The sequence below is a fragment of the Xiphias gladius genome, chromosome 3 (assembly GCF_016859285.1).
Source record: "Xiphias gladius isolate SHS-SW01 ecotype Sanya breed wild chromosome 3, ASM1685928v1, whole genome shotgun sequence".
NCBI classification, from domain to species: domain Eukaryota; kingdom Metazoa; phylum Chordata; class Actinopteri; order Istiophoriformes; family Xiphiidae; genus Xiphias; species Xiphias gladius.
In genome coordinates, this window is record NC_053402.1 from 6,782,531 (window position 1) to 6,794,913 (window position 12,383).

General features: G+C 39.4%; 1 protein-coding gene across 2 annotated transcripts; it reads right to left on the reverse strand.

Annotated features, from left to right (window-relative positions):
- Positions 1–621: 621 nt before the first annotated feature.
- rtbdn (retbindin) lies at positions 622–11,010 on the reverse strand. Of its 2 annotated transcripts, none has more exons than XM_040123290.1 (6): positions 10,732–11,010; positions 9,425–9,604; positions 9,191–9,290; positions 8,329–8,457; positions 7,479–7,575; positions 622–2,101 (listed from the first exon to the last, which is right to left on the reverse strand). In XM_040123290.1, the coding sequence occupies exons 2-6, from the start codon at positions 9,582–9,584 to the stop codon at positions 1,745–1,747; spliced, it is 843 nt and encodes a 280-aa protein (XP_039979224.1). In that variant the 5' UTR covers positions 9,585–9,604; positions 10,732–11,010; the 3' UTR covers positions 622–1,744. The 2 variants fall into 2 exon arrangements, with proteins under 2 accessions (XP_039979224.1, XP_039979221.1); XM_040123287.1 differs by having other exon boundaries at positions 9,425–9,626.
- Between the last annotated feature and the right edge of the window lie 1,373 nt (positions 11,011–12,383).

Below are 12,383 nucleotides of genomic sequence, written 5' to 3' on the forward strand. Positions count from 1 at the left end.
GCAACAGTTAACTAAAACTAATAATGGATACCCATTTAAAGTAGTAAGCTATAAGAGATGAACAAACAGTTGAAATAGTTACCTTCAAATAATGGATACACATTTCAAATTGCTAGCTAAAAGTAATCAATACATGTTTTAAACATGTAGCTAAAATAAACAGTTGAAATAGTCAAAAGTAGCGAATGGATAAACCATTGAAAGCAATAATTAAAAGAAATGAAGGAATGGTTCAAATAGTTGGCTATAGTTAATGAATAAATGGTAGAAATAACTTTAGTTAGATGAAAATAATGGATAAATGGTAGAAATGTCTAGCTTGTGGCACTCCAGGAGTAGTGTGAATGAAAACTTGACCAACTAAACATAGACAATTTAACTGTATGAACAATATCCACTTTTGTGTAATTAATAGTGTTAAATAACATCCAGTTTATAATCAATTTAAATGAATCTGATATAGCTGTGGGGGCTCATCAGACAAAAAGGTTGGGAACCACTGCAAACATTTAATGCACTGTCTTTCATTTTGGAAAAAAAAGGGCTTGACTGCAAAGTGCAGCCTAAAGAACTATGACAGGCTCAGGATGACATTTAGAAATGTTGTCTTTATTGAGAATGTAAAGAAAAGCACAAAAACACCCATTTTCAGCAAGCTTACCATAAATCAAACAAACCACTTTCCCTTTTTTAACAAAACATTTATTCCTAACAGTGCCTCACTCTAGATACACATGACGTGATTATAAAAGAAACATCCACAGTACATTGATGATGCATGATCAAACTACCAGAACAAACTTTATCTGGTACAAATACTGCCTCTGCGGATTTATTCTGGTGAGCAGATTTTGTTTTCTGCATATTAAACCTTCCCTCAGGTATTAAGCATACCACTCCAGTGTCATTATCATACCAGATTCCTTACGTTCAGGCCTAAGTTACATTCATTATTATAATGACTCTGTGTGACTTTCTCCATTATCATACACCTCATGACATGTAAACTGCACGGTACAGCATCACAACAGTAAGATCTGCATTTAACAATTGACTAATGCACAGATTAAAGTAACCTAGATGATTGAAAAGGGTAGTAGGGTAGTGAAGTACTGGTACAGGTACATTATGCTTACAGTTCTGTCAGGAACAGTCATGACATGTATGATTCATGCAGCACTATAAATCTGTAACTCTTTACATTTCCCATGTACAAGACTTCACATGTCTAATATAATAATGTTGAGTGATGTGTTTTACTGAGCCACACAAAGCAAATAAGATACCTGACATTGATAGAGACCTGAAAAAAAAACACCTTGTTAGCTGGCAATAAAACATTTGTACAATAATATCAATAATAATAAGAAAGATAGTCCTATTATTGAAGTCAGAGCCCTTGCAGAACTGAGGATTTTGCCTTTCAATACTCTTACAATATACTGTATCAATCAGTTCCGACATCTATAATGGTAATTGTTTTTTAAAATCCTGGCTGTTTGGGTTGTTCAATCAAATAATTGACCAGGAAGGTTTTCAAGCTTGTCTGTCTATCTTGTGCCATATATAGTACTATTTAAAACCATAGAGATTATATCTTAAACTTAATGATAATGAGAGCTTAGGGTTTGTGTGGAAAGGTTAATCGGAGGAGCAAGTTTTACAGCTCCATTTCGAGAGATATATTTCATATATTAGCATCTAGACAATTAACTCTAAATTTATTGCCATCTATCACTCCTCTCTACAAGCCGCTACCACTCCCCTCCACGTCATCTACCATGACTGAGCGTTTACGCAGCACAGAGTTCCCCTTCCTGCTGCTTCTGGCCTGCAGTGGTAACTTGGTCTGGCAAGGTGCCCGGTACTGAGGCAGACCCGACTTAGTGGTATCCAGCTCCTCCGGGTCGTCCTGTTGGGCCCTGAGGGCAGCGATCACATCCTTGTCGGAGGGACTGAGGGTCAGGCAGCCACAGGGGTGACCACTGTCGCCCTCCACTCCAATCTCTCCAGCCTCTCCCACATCTTCTGGCTCATCCTCCACTGTCATGAACGCATCACCCCACAGGCTCTCACAGAGATCCCTGCCGTGCTGGTACATCTACATGCACACATACCACACACAGACACACAAACATGCAAAACACTTTTAAGTTTGAAACACCTCGTTTGACAAAATGGGTAATATCCAGTGGTGAAAGAAGTTCTCAGTTTCTTTACTTAAGTAGTAGTAGTAATACCACAGTTTAAAAATACCTGTAAAAGTCCTGCCTTCAAAATTCTACTACTTAAGTAAGAGCACCTAAGTATTACCAGTAAAATGCAATTCAAGTATCAAAAGTAAGTGTATTTGTTATACAGACTGGCTCCTTTTAGTGTGCAAAATTGTTGGGCCCTAAAGGCATTGAAAAGTGATAGATTTTTATCACATAAGCCAAAAGACAGTAATTTGTGCATAAAAGTCAATTACCATGTGCAACAAGATTTGAAAAAAAATCAGGATGTCAGGGCCCACCTGTAAGTTTTCTTGTGGATCAGGTTACAATTTTATCATTAGTACATTGTGATCTCATGCAAGTCCCAGCATAGCTTTGCACAACTGTAACCTGACAACACCTAAAAGGATGAAAAGGACCTTTAATCTGTAGTTATGCATCATGTTTTGTAAATTCATGTATAATCAAAGTAACTAGTAACTGTAGCTGTTACATACAGGTAGTGAAGTAAAGAGTCCAATATTTCCCTCTGAAATGTAGTGGAGTATAAGTATAAAGTAGCAGAAATTGCAAATACTCAAGTAACATGTACCTGAACCTGTACTTGGTTACGTTACACCATTGGTAATTACAATAGTCAGGAGAATTTTTAAGTAACAGGTAATGACTTATCAAATTTGGGGAGTCCAATTTTCCACACTGGTAATGCATTTTGAATAAATGCACACTATTTGCAACATTCATAAAGTATAGCCTCTCTTTTCTTGTGAACATCCACAGAAATAATTGATTCTGGCCTTCGAGCCCTCTGCTAGGTGTTAGAAGGGTTTGCAGGCACCTGGCAGCTGCTCTCGCAAGCGGCTTTTGTCTGCCTCTGTCGCACGCCTCATGTCATCTCCACTCACCTTGTGAGGAAATTATAAGATATGACCCTGAAAAGCTCACACTGGTATCTGAAAGATGTCATCTCTGCACCGTCCTTACGGTAGAATGAGGATTCTGTAAAGCTTCGCAGAGTAGATGGACAGATATAGATAATCAGAAAGGTTACTTCCATCACCTTTTGTGTTGCTATCTGACAGGAAATTCATTACAGTGCTCAGTCTTTATAAAGTTATACTTTGATGAAAAACTCGAATTACTGCTGACATTAGCTTTATAGTTTCTGGAGCATGAAAAATTATACTCCTCTCTAATCGGACACGTATGCAGATTAAAAGGGATATTGCATTATGCTACAAAAAACAAGTCGCAATTCCACATTTAAGCTATTTAACTGTAAATGGTGTAGGCTATTTCTGTACATATTTAGAAATAGTTGGGAATGCTAATTAGTGAAGTTTCAGTGACACACACTGTACTTTTTTGTGTTTAAACTCCCATTCTCTCTCCAGTGACGGCCTCATAAGCAGTCATTAAGATGTGCTGCCAAGTCACCCTTTCTGTCTCCTACTATAGCTCATTTTGTCCCCTACCTAACTTTCAGTATATCTCCCACTGTATTTTCTGCCTCTTTTGCTTATTGCTGCAATTTTTGTTTGTATAGTATCTCTCTTATTCTCCCTGTTTCTTTGTCGCATACCCCCACCCCAACGTCTGCTTCCTTTCATCCTCCTGTCTGTTGGGGGATTAAGACTGAGTCACACAGGGTGCTCAGAGCAGAAAAAGCTGTAATATATTTACCGTGTTGGAAGGACAAAGAGGATGACTGCTATTTCTCTCCACTACATACAGTATACTCTCTGTCAGATGCTTAGGTCTTATCTCAACAACCCCATAATACACACACACACATACACCACACACACACACACACACACGCACATTTCTGTCCTTCCCCAGGCAGACATGGTTTGCATCCAAAGCTAATTCAGTACAAGCACAAGTGGCTTTAGACAACATGGTGTGATCGAATAATTGAGATACAGAAATTTCCTGGGGCAGTAGCTTGTCCTTCCCATCCTTATCTTATTCAATTTTGCAATTCTCTGTCTGAATAATGTGATATTACACCTGGTGTGAAAAGGGAAGCAGAAACGAGAAAAAGAAAGATACATTCTTGCTTATAGCAGTCATCTATTACAATGATTCTCTTGGCCAGCGGTCAAGATCAGAATAAAGAAAATGGTCAATTTAATTTTTTTTTGTAGCAGAATAAAAAATATCCTAATTTGAGAATATATACTGTATGTTTGGCTACAGCAATGATAATTTGAGCCATCACAACATTTAGAAAATTCAAAATCAGGACAACATTCAATACATTTTACGATAATCTTAAATGAGATGCAACAATTAGTACAGCTGATTCTTTGAAAGGTTATGCTTTAGAATACAGACCACAAATTACAGTGTTATTATTTTGTATAAATGGGCTATCAATAAGATACTGTGCAGGTACCTGCACAAAGACAAATATGTAAGAACAAGTGTAGAAGACAAGAGATTGAGGAATTAAGAGGTAACAATATTGTGTTTAAGGAAACATTAGAAATAAATTGTTTTAATTAACACAATGCACATAAAAATTTGCTGGGAAACAAAAAATTAGGCTGAGCCTGGAAATATAGTAAGTACCTCTATCAATGCAGCTATAGAAAAATTATGTATATGTTTGATAAAAAAATTATGTTAAAATACTGGGGAAAAGAAATGTACTTTTGGGAACCATTGTCACATCATCTAACATACAAAACTGATGTCAGACAAGAAAATATATGAGATTATATCTCCTGTCATATCCTGTCATATCATCAGATGACAATCACATACATATACTTTCACTCACAAACAGACTTTATTAACTTTGTTTTGGACAACATACTGTATAAGGAATGCTGTGGCAACCTATTCATAAATTCAACAAATGACAACAAAATGTAATTTTTTTTCAATTTTTGACCAACTTTTTTTGTAAAAGAATGCATGAGGAATTTCAGCCGAGGTAATTACCTTTACTTTGGATCGACAGTACACTATGGTCAGGACAAAACATTGAAAACATAGCTATTATGAAAGGACATATAGGCTAAGCCTGTTGCTCCCTTGTAAATAGCCAGTAATTATTTATTTTATATTTTGAGTAATTAAATTAGTAATTAATGATATTTACTGATATATTTTACCCACTTATTCCTTGGACTTATTCCCTTTTAACTACTGAGATGTACCTAGTAACTATTTAATTGTACAAAATGTATAAACTAAAGATTTGCACTTTAATTGGCAGGCTGTTATCTAAAACGTTACCACAATATGTTCTGTAAAACCACATAGTTCAGTAACCTCAAACCCTATAAAAATTCTCCCCTTCGTCTGACCATTAATTCACTATATCTGATCCACAGATGCAGCTCTATATGTGTTTTGTGCCAGCGTCCGGCACAGACATGGCCACTCTTTGCAGATGTAACCTCATTCCCACAAAACTACTGCTGAGATAAATCAGACTTTGGCTGGCAAATAATGTTACCAGTGAGTATAAAGAGAGAGTGAGACACAGTGCCAGAGGGATTTTTGCATGCCGTGTGTGTGTGTGTGTGTGTGTGTGTGTGTGTGTGTGTGTGTGTGCCTTTAAATGTTTTTAGGTTATTTCTATGCAAATCGATATCTACTCTAGTCAGCAGAAACAAATCCTGTCCGCATCGTTGTATATTTACTCCACACACACACACACACACACACACACACACACACACACACACACACACACACACACACACACACACACACACACCTACATTTTGTTTCTATCTATCAGGTTAACTTTTCAGGAGCTGGGAGAAACACCACCAATGATGCTGAAAAGGTTTCATGAGGATTTTTTTTTTTTCAAATCATAGATAAACTTTGTATTAAATCATGTGAAAGTAAAGCTTTAAAATCTTTACATTTTTCATGTGAGAGGTTTTAATATGATGCCAGTGATACCTATGTCTGTGTACGTTTGCAGTTTTGCTTTCCCGTGCAGCCTGTCTCAGCCCTGAGGTGGACTTAAGTGCTGTGAGCTAAGACCACAAGGCGGCCCGCTGTGAAATCTCCCATCTCTGCTAGCTGAGGAGAAAACAAAATGAAGCTTTACTGCTGTGACCTCCAAAAATGTTGTGAGAGGCAGGCACTTGTTTGCAGTCTCTCTAAGAGTGCCGATTTATTGAATGTGCTGTGAATGTGGCTAATTTCTTTGTATTCAGGAGGTGTTTAAAACACTCTGTTTGATAGCTACTTAAATTTATTGGAGCCTATTTTGTGCCATGATGGCATTCTACATGAAAATGGGCCAGTATAAGCACACAAAGCACAAAAATACACAGGCACAGAGGCACAAACACACACACACACACATATATACACACACACAAACGCAAGCACACAGATATTATCTCTTTTCATTTTCTCTCTTACTGTAAATCCATCATTTCTAGTAGTCACATAATGTCCACCAGGGAGCCTTAATAGGTCTGGTGTCTGAGGTGTGTGCTCATTTGTTGGTGTTTGTCTCTTTCTCTCTCTAGGTGTGAGAGAAAGAGAGAGAGAACAGAAAGAGAGAAAAAGAGATAAAGGAGGAGAGAAAGAGGGAAAACAGATTAAAAGAAAGGGAGAAGGAGAGACAAGAGAAACACACTATCAGATCGATAGAGACAGAAAGACAGACAGACAGACAGGTAGATAGATTGATAGATAGATAGACAGATAGATTGTTGTCGTGTGGCATGGCGTGTGGTGTGTGACAGTTAGTGTGCTGTTGGCTTCAGCTGCACACCAGCCCCTCGGTCACTCCATCTCTTTTTAAATCACCCAGCTGGCCCCTGCCCACTGAAGCACTGAACCTTTTCATGCTTCAGCCCCTGCATCGTTAACCATTTGCTTGCAAAATGCTCTCTTGACCACCAACACACAGACTCTACTGTGACACAGTATCTGACCTTCTGCCTGCAACATGCGGTTCAAATGACAAGCTTTGAGGTCAGTCAATGGGACTCAAACATGTAACACTCCTCCAATGGCCTGAAAATCTTAGCCAAGTTGTGACTGTACTCTGTTCACTTGGCGCACCAGTCACATTACTGCTAAGACTAAAAAAGCTGGTTACAGTTAAATTATACACCCATTATATTGGAAGCTCACATTTCACTCAAAACCATGAGTGATATGTAAACCTCATGGTGGCTCTAGAGAAGAAGTCACGGGACCACCAAAGCAACAACCCCAAAGAATCACAGGTTAGATAACATCCAGTCAAATATTTGCCAGATCACAGCCTACCTGCTGGTACTGAACACAGGTTCCAGTGCAGTTCTGTCCCCTGGGGTCTCTGGCCCAGTTACGAGCACATGTCAAGTCCATCCTGCAGGCATCAAACCTGAAGAAAATGTATCTAATGTAAATTGTCAAAAAAAAAATAAATCTTAAATGGTAAAATATTAAACTGTAATTCTCTCCTCTGAATATTTTCTCCCAAGATTTGTGTTGTATACAAAAGAACTGGGGTACCCATTGTTCATTTTAGGTACACCATGCTTTTCTTTAGTTTTGGGAAATACGCTTTTTTGCCTTTTTTAGATGTTTAGATAGTTAGATTGAGTCCACTCTCATGTCTGTGCAGTAAAATATGATGCTACAGCCAACAGATGAGATATAATGTGTTAAATAGTGAATTTTATACTTGGTAATTTTAATATTTTTTCATGACAACAAACACCTCTGGTACAAACATTTTGTCTCAGGTATGTGACGATCACTACGTACATCTGTGCTGACCCCAGTTGTAAAGCCATTTCACACACTCTCTCTACTACATTTTCCAAATTGTCTTGTCTTTTTAACATCGTAACCATGAAATGAGCAGTTTCTCAAATTGGTGGGGATCCCCTGGGTGTCTATGAATAACAGCTTGGAAGCCTCTGTTAAACATACTTGTAACCTTCTTTATATGAAAAGATTCTAATACAGTATATACAACCTTGATCTTATCTGTGTCATACAGTTTTATGCTGTTTATTGAACACTGTCTATGTATGAATAGCACTGTATGCTCTTGACAGCCTTATAGGTGAAGGGGGACAGATACTGATTTTGATTTAGGTTTGCTTCGAAATGAGTTTGGCAGCCTCACCAATCACGACAGAAGCTGTGGCAGAGCGGCACAGCCTGGATGTATGAGCGGCGATCAGGATGAGGCCACCGTGCGGCATCTGGGGAGCAGCGGTAAAAACATGACACACGCTTCAGGAAACCTTCACACCTGAGAAAAGAGAGGGCAGCAACGGGTTTGAATATATTTCTTAATACAACTTCATTAAAGCCTTGGAACAAACACATACAGACTAGCCTATGTAACATTATCATTAAATTGAGGAAAAAAACCCCAGCAATAACTGATTTTGTGGCCCTGGGGGCACAAAGTGGCCACAAGTTATGAAGACAACACAGACATGCTGTATTAAACCTTTGAAGTTGAAATGATGATTTTGTTAAGCAAACAGCTGTCTGTTTACACATCTACCATATACTGAGCAACATTTGCAACATTAGTTTTTTTTCTGGCCACCTTACAAATGTAAGCCCAAAATTCCATCCTGTTTTAGCTTTGGAGGCTAAATGCTCCACTATGTTCACAATTAAATCACTAACTTTTTCTGGAGTTTGGTGCTATGCTGGATGGGTAGTGGGTTTTTTGATCTTTCTTGCTGAAAACAGCTGCCTGCTTCGGCCAAAAACGCTACCAGAAACTGAAACAAAACAGTAACGCTGCAGCCGTAAAACCAAAACAATGTGCTAAAAGAGCTCTGTATGCCAGTGGGGAGTTGCAGAGTCAAGTGGTAAATGAGTTTGTCACTATGAAGGACCCCTTTCACTATATGTAATAATATGATCAATTTTAAATATAAAAATATATAAAAATTGTTTATTGTAGTCGCTTTAAGGTTAAATTTAAAGAGTCTGAATCAGGATTATATCTACTGGGTGAGACTTACTCAGCGCTCAGAGACCCACATTTGTCCCAGGGTTCATTCCTATTGCTGGCAGAAGGAACATGGGAGATGTCCTGGATGTCTTCTTCTGTGCAGCAGCTATCTGTCAGCAGCAAGGAAAGGAAAACCTTTCAACAAGCTGTCAGTTGGGCGATTCTTTTTGATATTTTTATCACGAGTTGTCATTATACCATTGAATATACAGTGCTTCAGGTGTTTAAACACGCAGTCACTCACTGTCTGCGTACAGCGCACAGTCCCTCAGGTGTGACTCCGGGCTGGGTGTGGCCTTGTGCTTGCCGTCCTGAAGACACATCCCCTCCGAGTGGGTTCCATCAATCAGCGCAACCGCCAAATATGCACAAACCAATAGCAGAGCGCGAGAGGTGACATCCATCTTTACAGATTCAAACAGGTCTGGAAAAAGAGTTCAAGCACACTGGACAGCGCAGACACAATACGACACATTTTTATCATAATCACCAGCAAAAATCAAACACACTATACAAGATAATGCACACACACTTTAATATAACATAATAAATATAAAGTGTCCCCACAAAAATAACTCAACAGCCTATTAATACATATACACAAAATCAAAGACCTTGGATGTATAAACCACATTCAAAATTGCTTTCACGCCTCCTAGTTTCAATCAATATGGCATGCAGTGAATTATAGAGAGTGACTGAGACATACAGCGCAGGCTTTTTAGCTCCGTGTGTGCTCTGCGTGTGGTGACCTAGTAGACAGGGTGAATCTAATTAGGTGGGACTGGGGCACCGTGCTGAGATGGATGACATGCGTAGTTGTTTAATCTGTCAAGCGGCTGGCCGATGTGTAGCCTACATAACACGAATTAGACAAATCTGTTGGACACGGCCACATGGCCTTGGGCAGGTCCACTGTGGCCGTGATCTTATACATCAGAGATACACAATAAAAAGACAGAAAATAAGTTAAAATTGGCACAATAGTTTAACCACCAGTTTTTAATGCATCTATCTCAAATTTATACACAATAAAAATACACATGGGTGTAGGCTACACACTCAGAAATGTATGCAGTTTTTCAACAATATTCTACCAAGTGTGAAGCAGCTGGTAAAACCTCGAAAATAAATAAATAAAATATCAAAACTTATTGCAATTTATTTATTTTTAATCAGTTTTTGGTTAAACAAAACACATTAAAAGTGAGGCTCAGGCAGTAACCTAGCTATATAATTTGAAACATATTAAAAACATCTTAACAAAAAATGCAACGCAGTTGTCTAAACACACCTTTGAAAAAAATGACCACAAATTTCCAGTTTTCATATGGATTCCGTCGCAACTCGTTAGTGAGTTTACAGGGACCATAAGGCACTTTATGGTTATCTTTATGGCACAATATTTTTAATGTAATATCTTCCCATAAACCTGTAATTTTGTTGTGATGAATATCACATCCTTGTAAAAATTTACTTACCACGATCAGTCGATTCAGGTGTACTTAATCTATCTGGTGAAACAGTTTAGATCGTCGTCTATGCTTTTACCTGTCGCTGGGATAAAAGATGCTCCGTCCGGCTTAGTTATCTCGGTTTTTATGCTTTTCTGTTGGTGAGTTTTTTCTCCGTGTCTCCCCGGTTTGTTGCTGTGAATTCAGTGGCTGTACGCTGTGCTTGGTGCTCCGGTGTCCTCCTCTCTCTCTCTCTCTCTCTGTCTCGCACTGTGCTGCCTATGATCTCTGCTGCCCGGGGCCGCTACTCGGCACTTTGTCACTGGTTTATATGAAGGACATTTCAGTCCCTTCCACCAGGCAACTCACCCCTCCCTCTGCCCCATGCTGGGAAGTCCTCTCTCTCTCTCTCTCTCCCTCTTTCTTTCCATCTATCCTCCTCCCTCCCTCTCTCGCACGCACACACAGAAAAGAGCGGGCTCCCTCCTTATTAATCTCTCGATGAGATGTTTACCAAATCCTCCTTGTTGACTGCCTTCCTCCCATCCGTCCAAGTAATGTTGTAGATGGAAACACTGAGAAAACATTGCACTTGTCCAACTGATTTAAAGGCAAAGTCCGATCCCTGCAACGTTTGTTAAACTGTCTGCTGTCCTGGAGAAATAGGTCAGTGGCACAAATCAAAGAAAGAGAGGATCATTCACAGGTGGTGCTGAGTCACACCTGACCTCCCTCAACTCACTCTGCCCCCCCCCCCCACACACACACACACACACTGAGGTCAGGACTTTTTTCCAGATGACAGGGTTAGAGGAGGATATAGCTGAGATTTAATACTATATGATATTCAGAGGGCAGGGAACTCACATCTCTATGGAACAAAACACCACAAACTCACCTGCAAGCTGCTGTGCCTTGCAAAACCCCTTCCTGTTATATAAAAGATAGAGTTCAGGTCAGCCTTTTTTTCTAGATGCAGTTTTTTTGGCCACTTATGTCAATAGATGCATGTAGGCCATATGTGTACAAACTATGAAGTGTAATCTTGCCAGTTATGTTACCAAAAAGCATAATCCCTAAAAGCATTTTTTTTTAAATCCTTTCCATTTGGTTGTAAATATTTTAAACAATCACATTTGTTTGATGACAGCTGCAAAGTCCAAGCTCTGAATGGGGTCATATGGACAAATGAGTGTGACCAGCCAGTGTTTTTTTCCACCATGTGTGTATTATTACTCCCGGTTTTTAATCTCACCTCCCCTTGGACCTGGTGTGCCAACCTAATCCCTGGCTGGGTGCATCCCCCCCCCCCCCTCTCTCTCTCCCCAAGTGCACTTCCAAGGCTTTTGGCCATAGAAAAGCAGATGGAGAGTGTCTTGTGGCCTAGATACGTCTGCCTAAAACCAAGACTGTGAAATTGGTGACATGCTTTAGACATGATTGGTTCTGGCAACAAAACCGTGCTGGGACAGAGAAGGGACCAGACAGATTGGTCATCAAATAAACACGCAGATTGAGTGCAGATGAAATGGCCTCGGTGTAGACTCAACCTGGATTCATATTGTATGAGCAGCAGAAGGAAATGAGGGCTCGCTCAGGCTCTGTTGTCCACCAGACTGTTTCATAACTGCTGAGGGTCATCACCACAGAGCACTTTATTTCTGGGGGTGCGAGCAGAGGAGCGAGAGGCAGACAAACAGCTCTCCATCTGGTAATTAGAGGAGGAATAACGATATTCTTTGTGCAAGA

What these genes read in the sequence shown, in the direction of transcription:
- rtbdn (XM_040123290.1), bottom strand. Translation starts at nt 9,584, where the DNA reads ATGGATGTCACCTCTCGCGCTCTGCTATTGGTTTGTGCATATTTGGCG. An exon ending in CTGTGCGCTGTACGCAGACA is followed by an intron (nt 9,291 to 9,424) that starts GTGAGTGACTGC and finishes TGCTGCTGACAG; the next exon opens with ATAGCTGCTGCACAGAAGAA. An exon ending in TGTGGGTCTCTGAGCGCTGA is followed by an intron (nt 8,458 to 9,190) that starts GTAAGTCTCACC and finishes CTCTTTTCTCAG; the next exon opens with GTGTGAAGGTTTCCTGAAGC.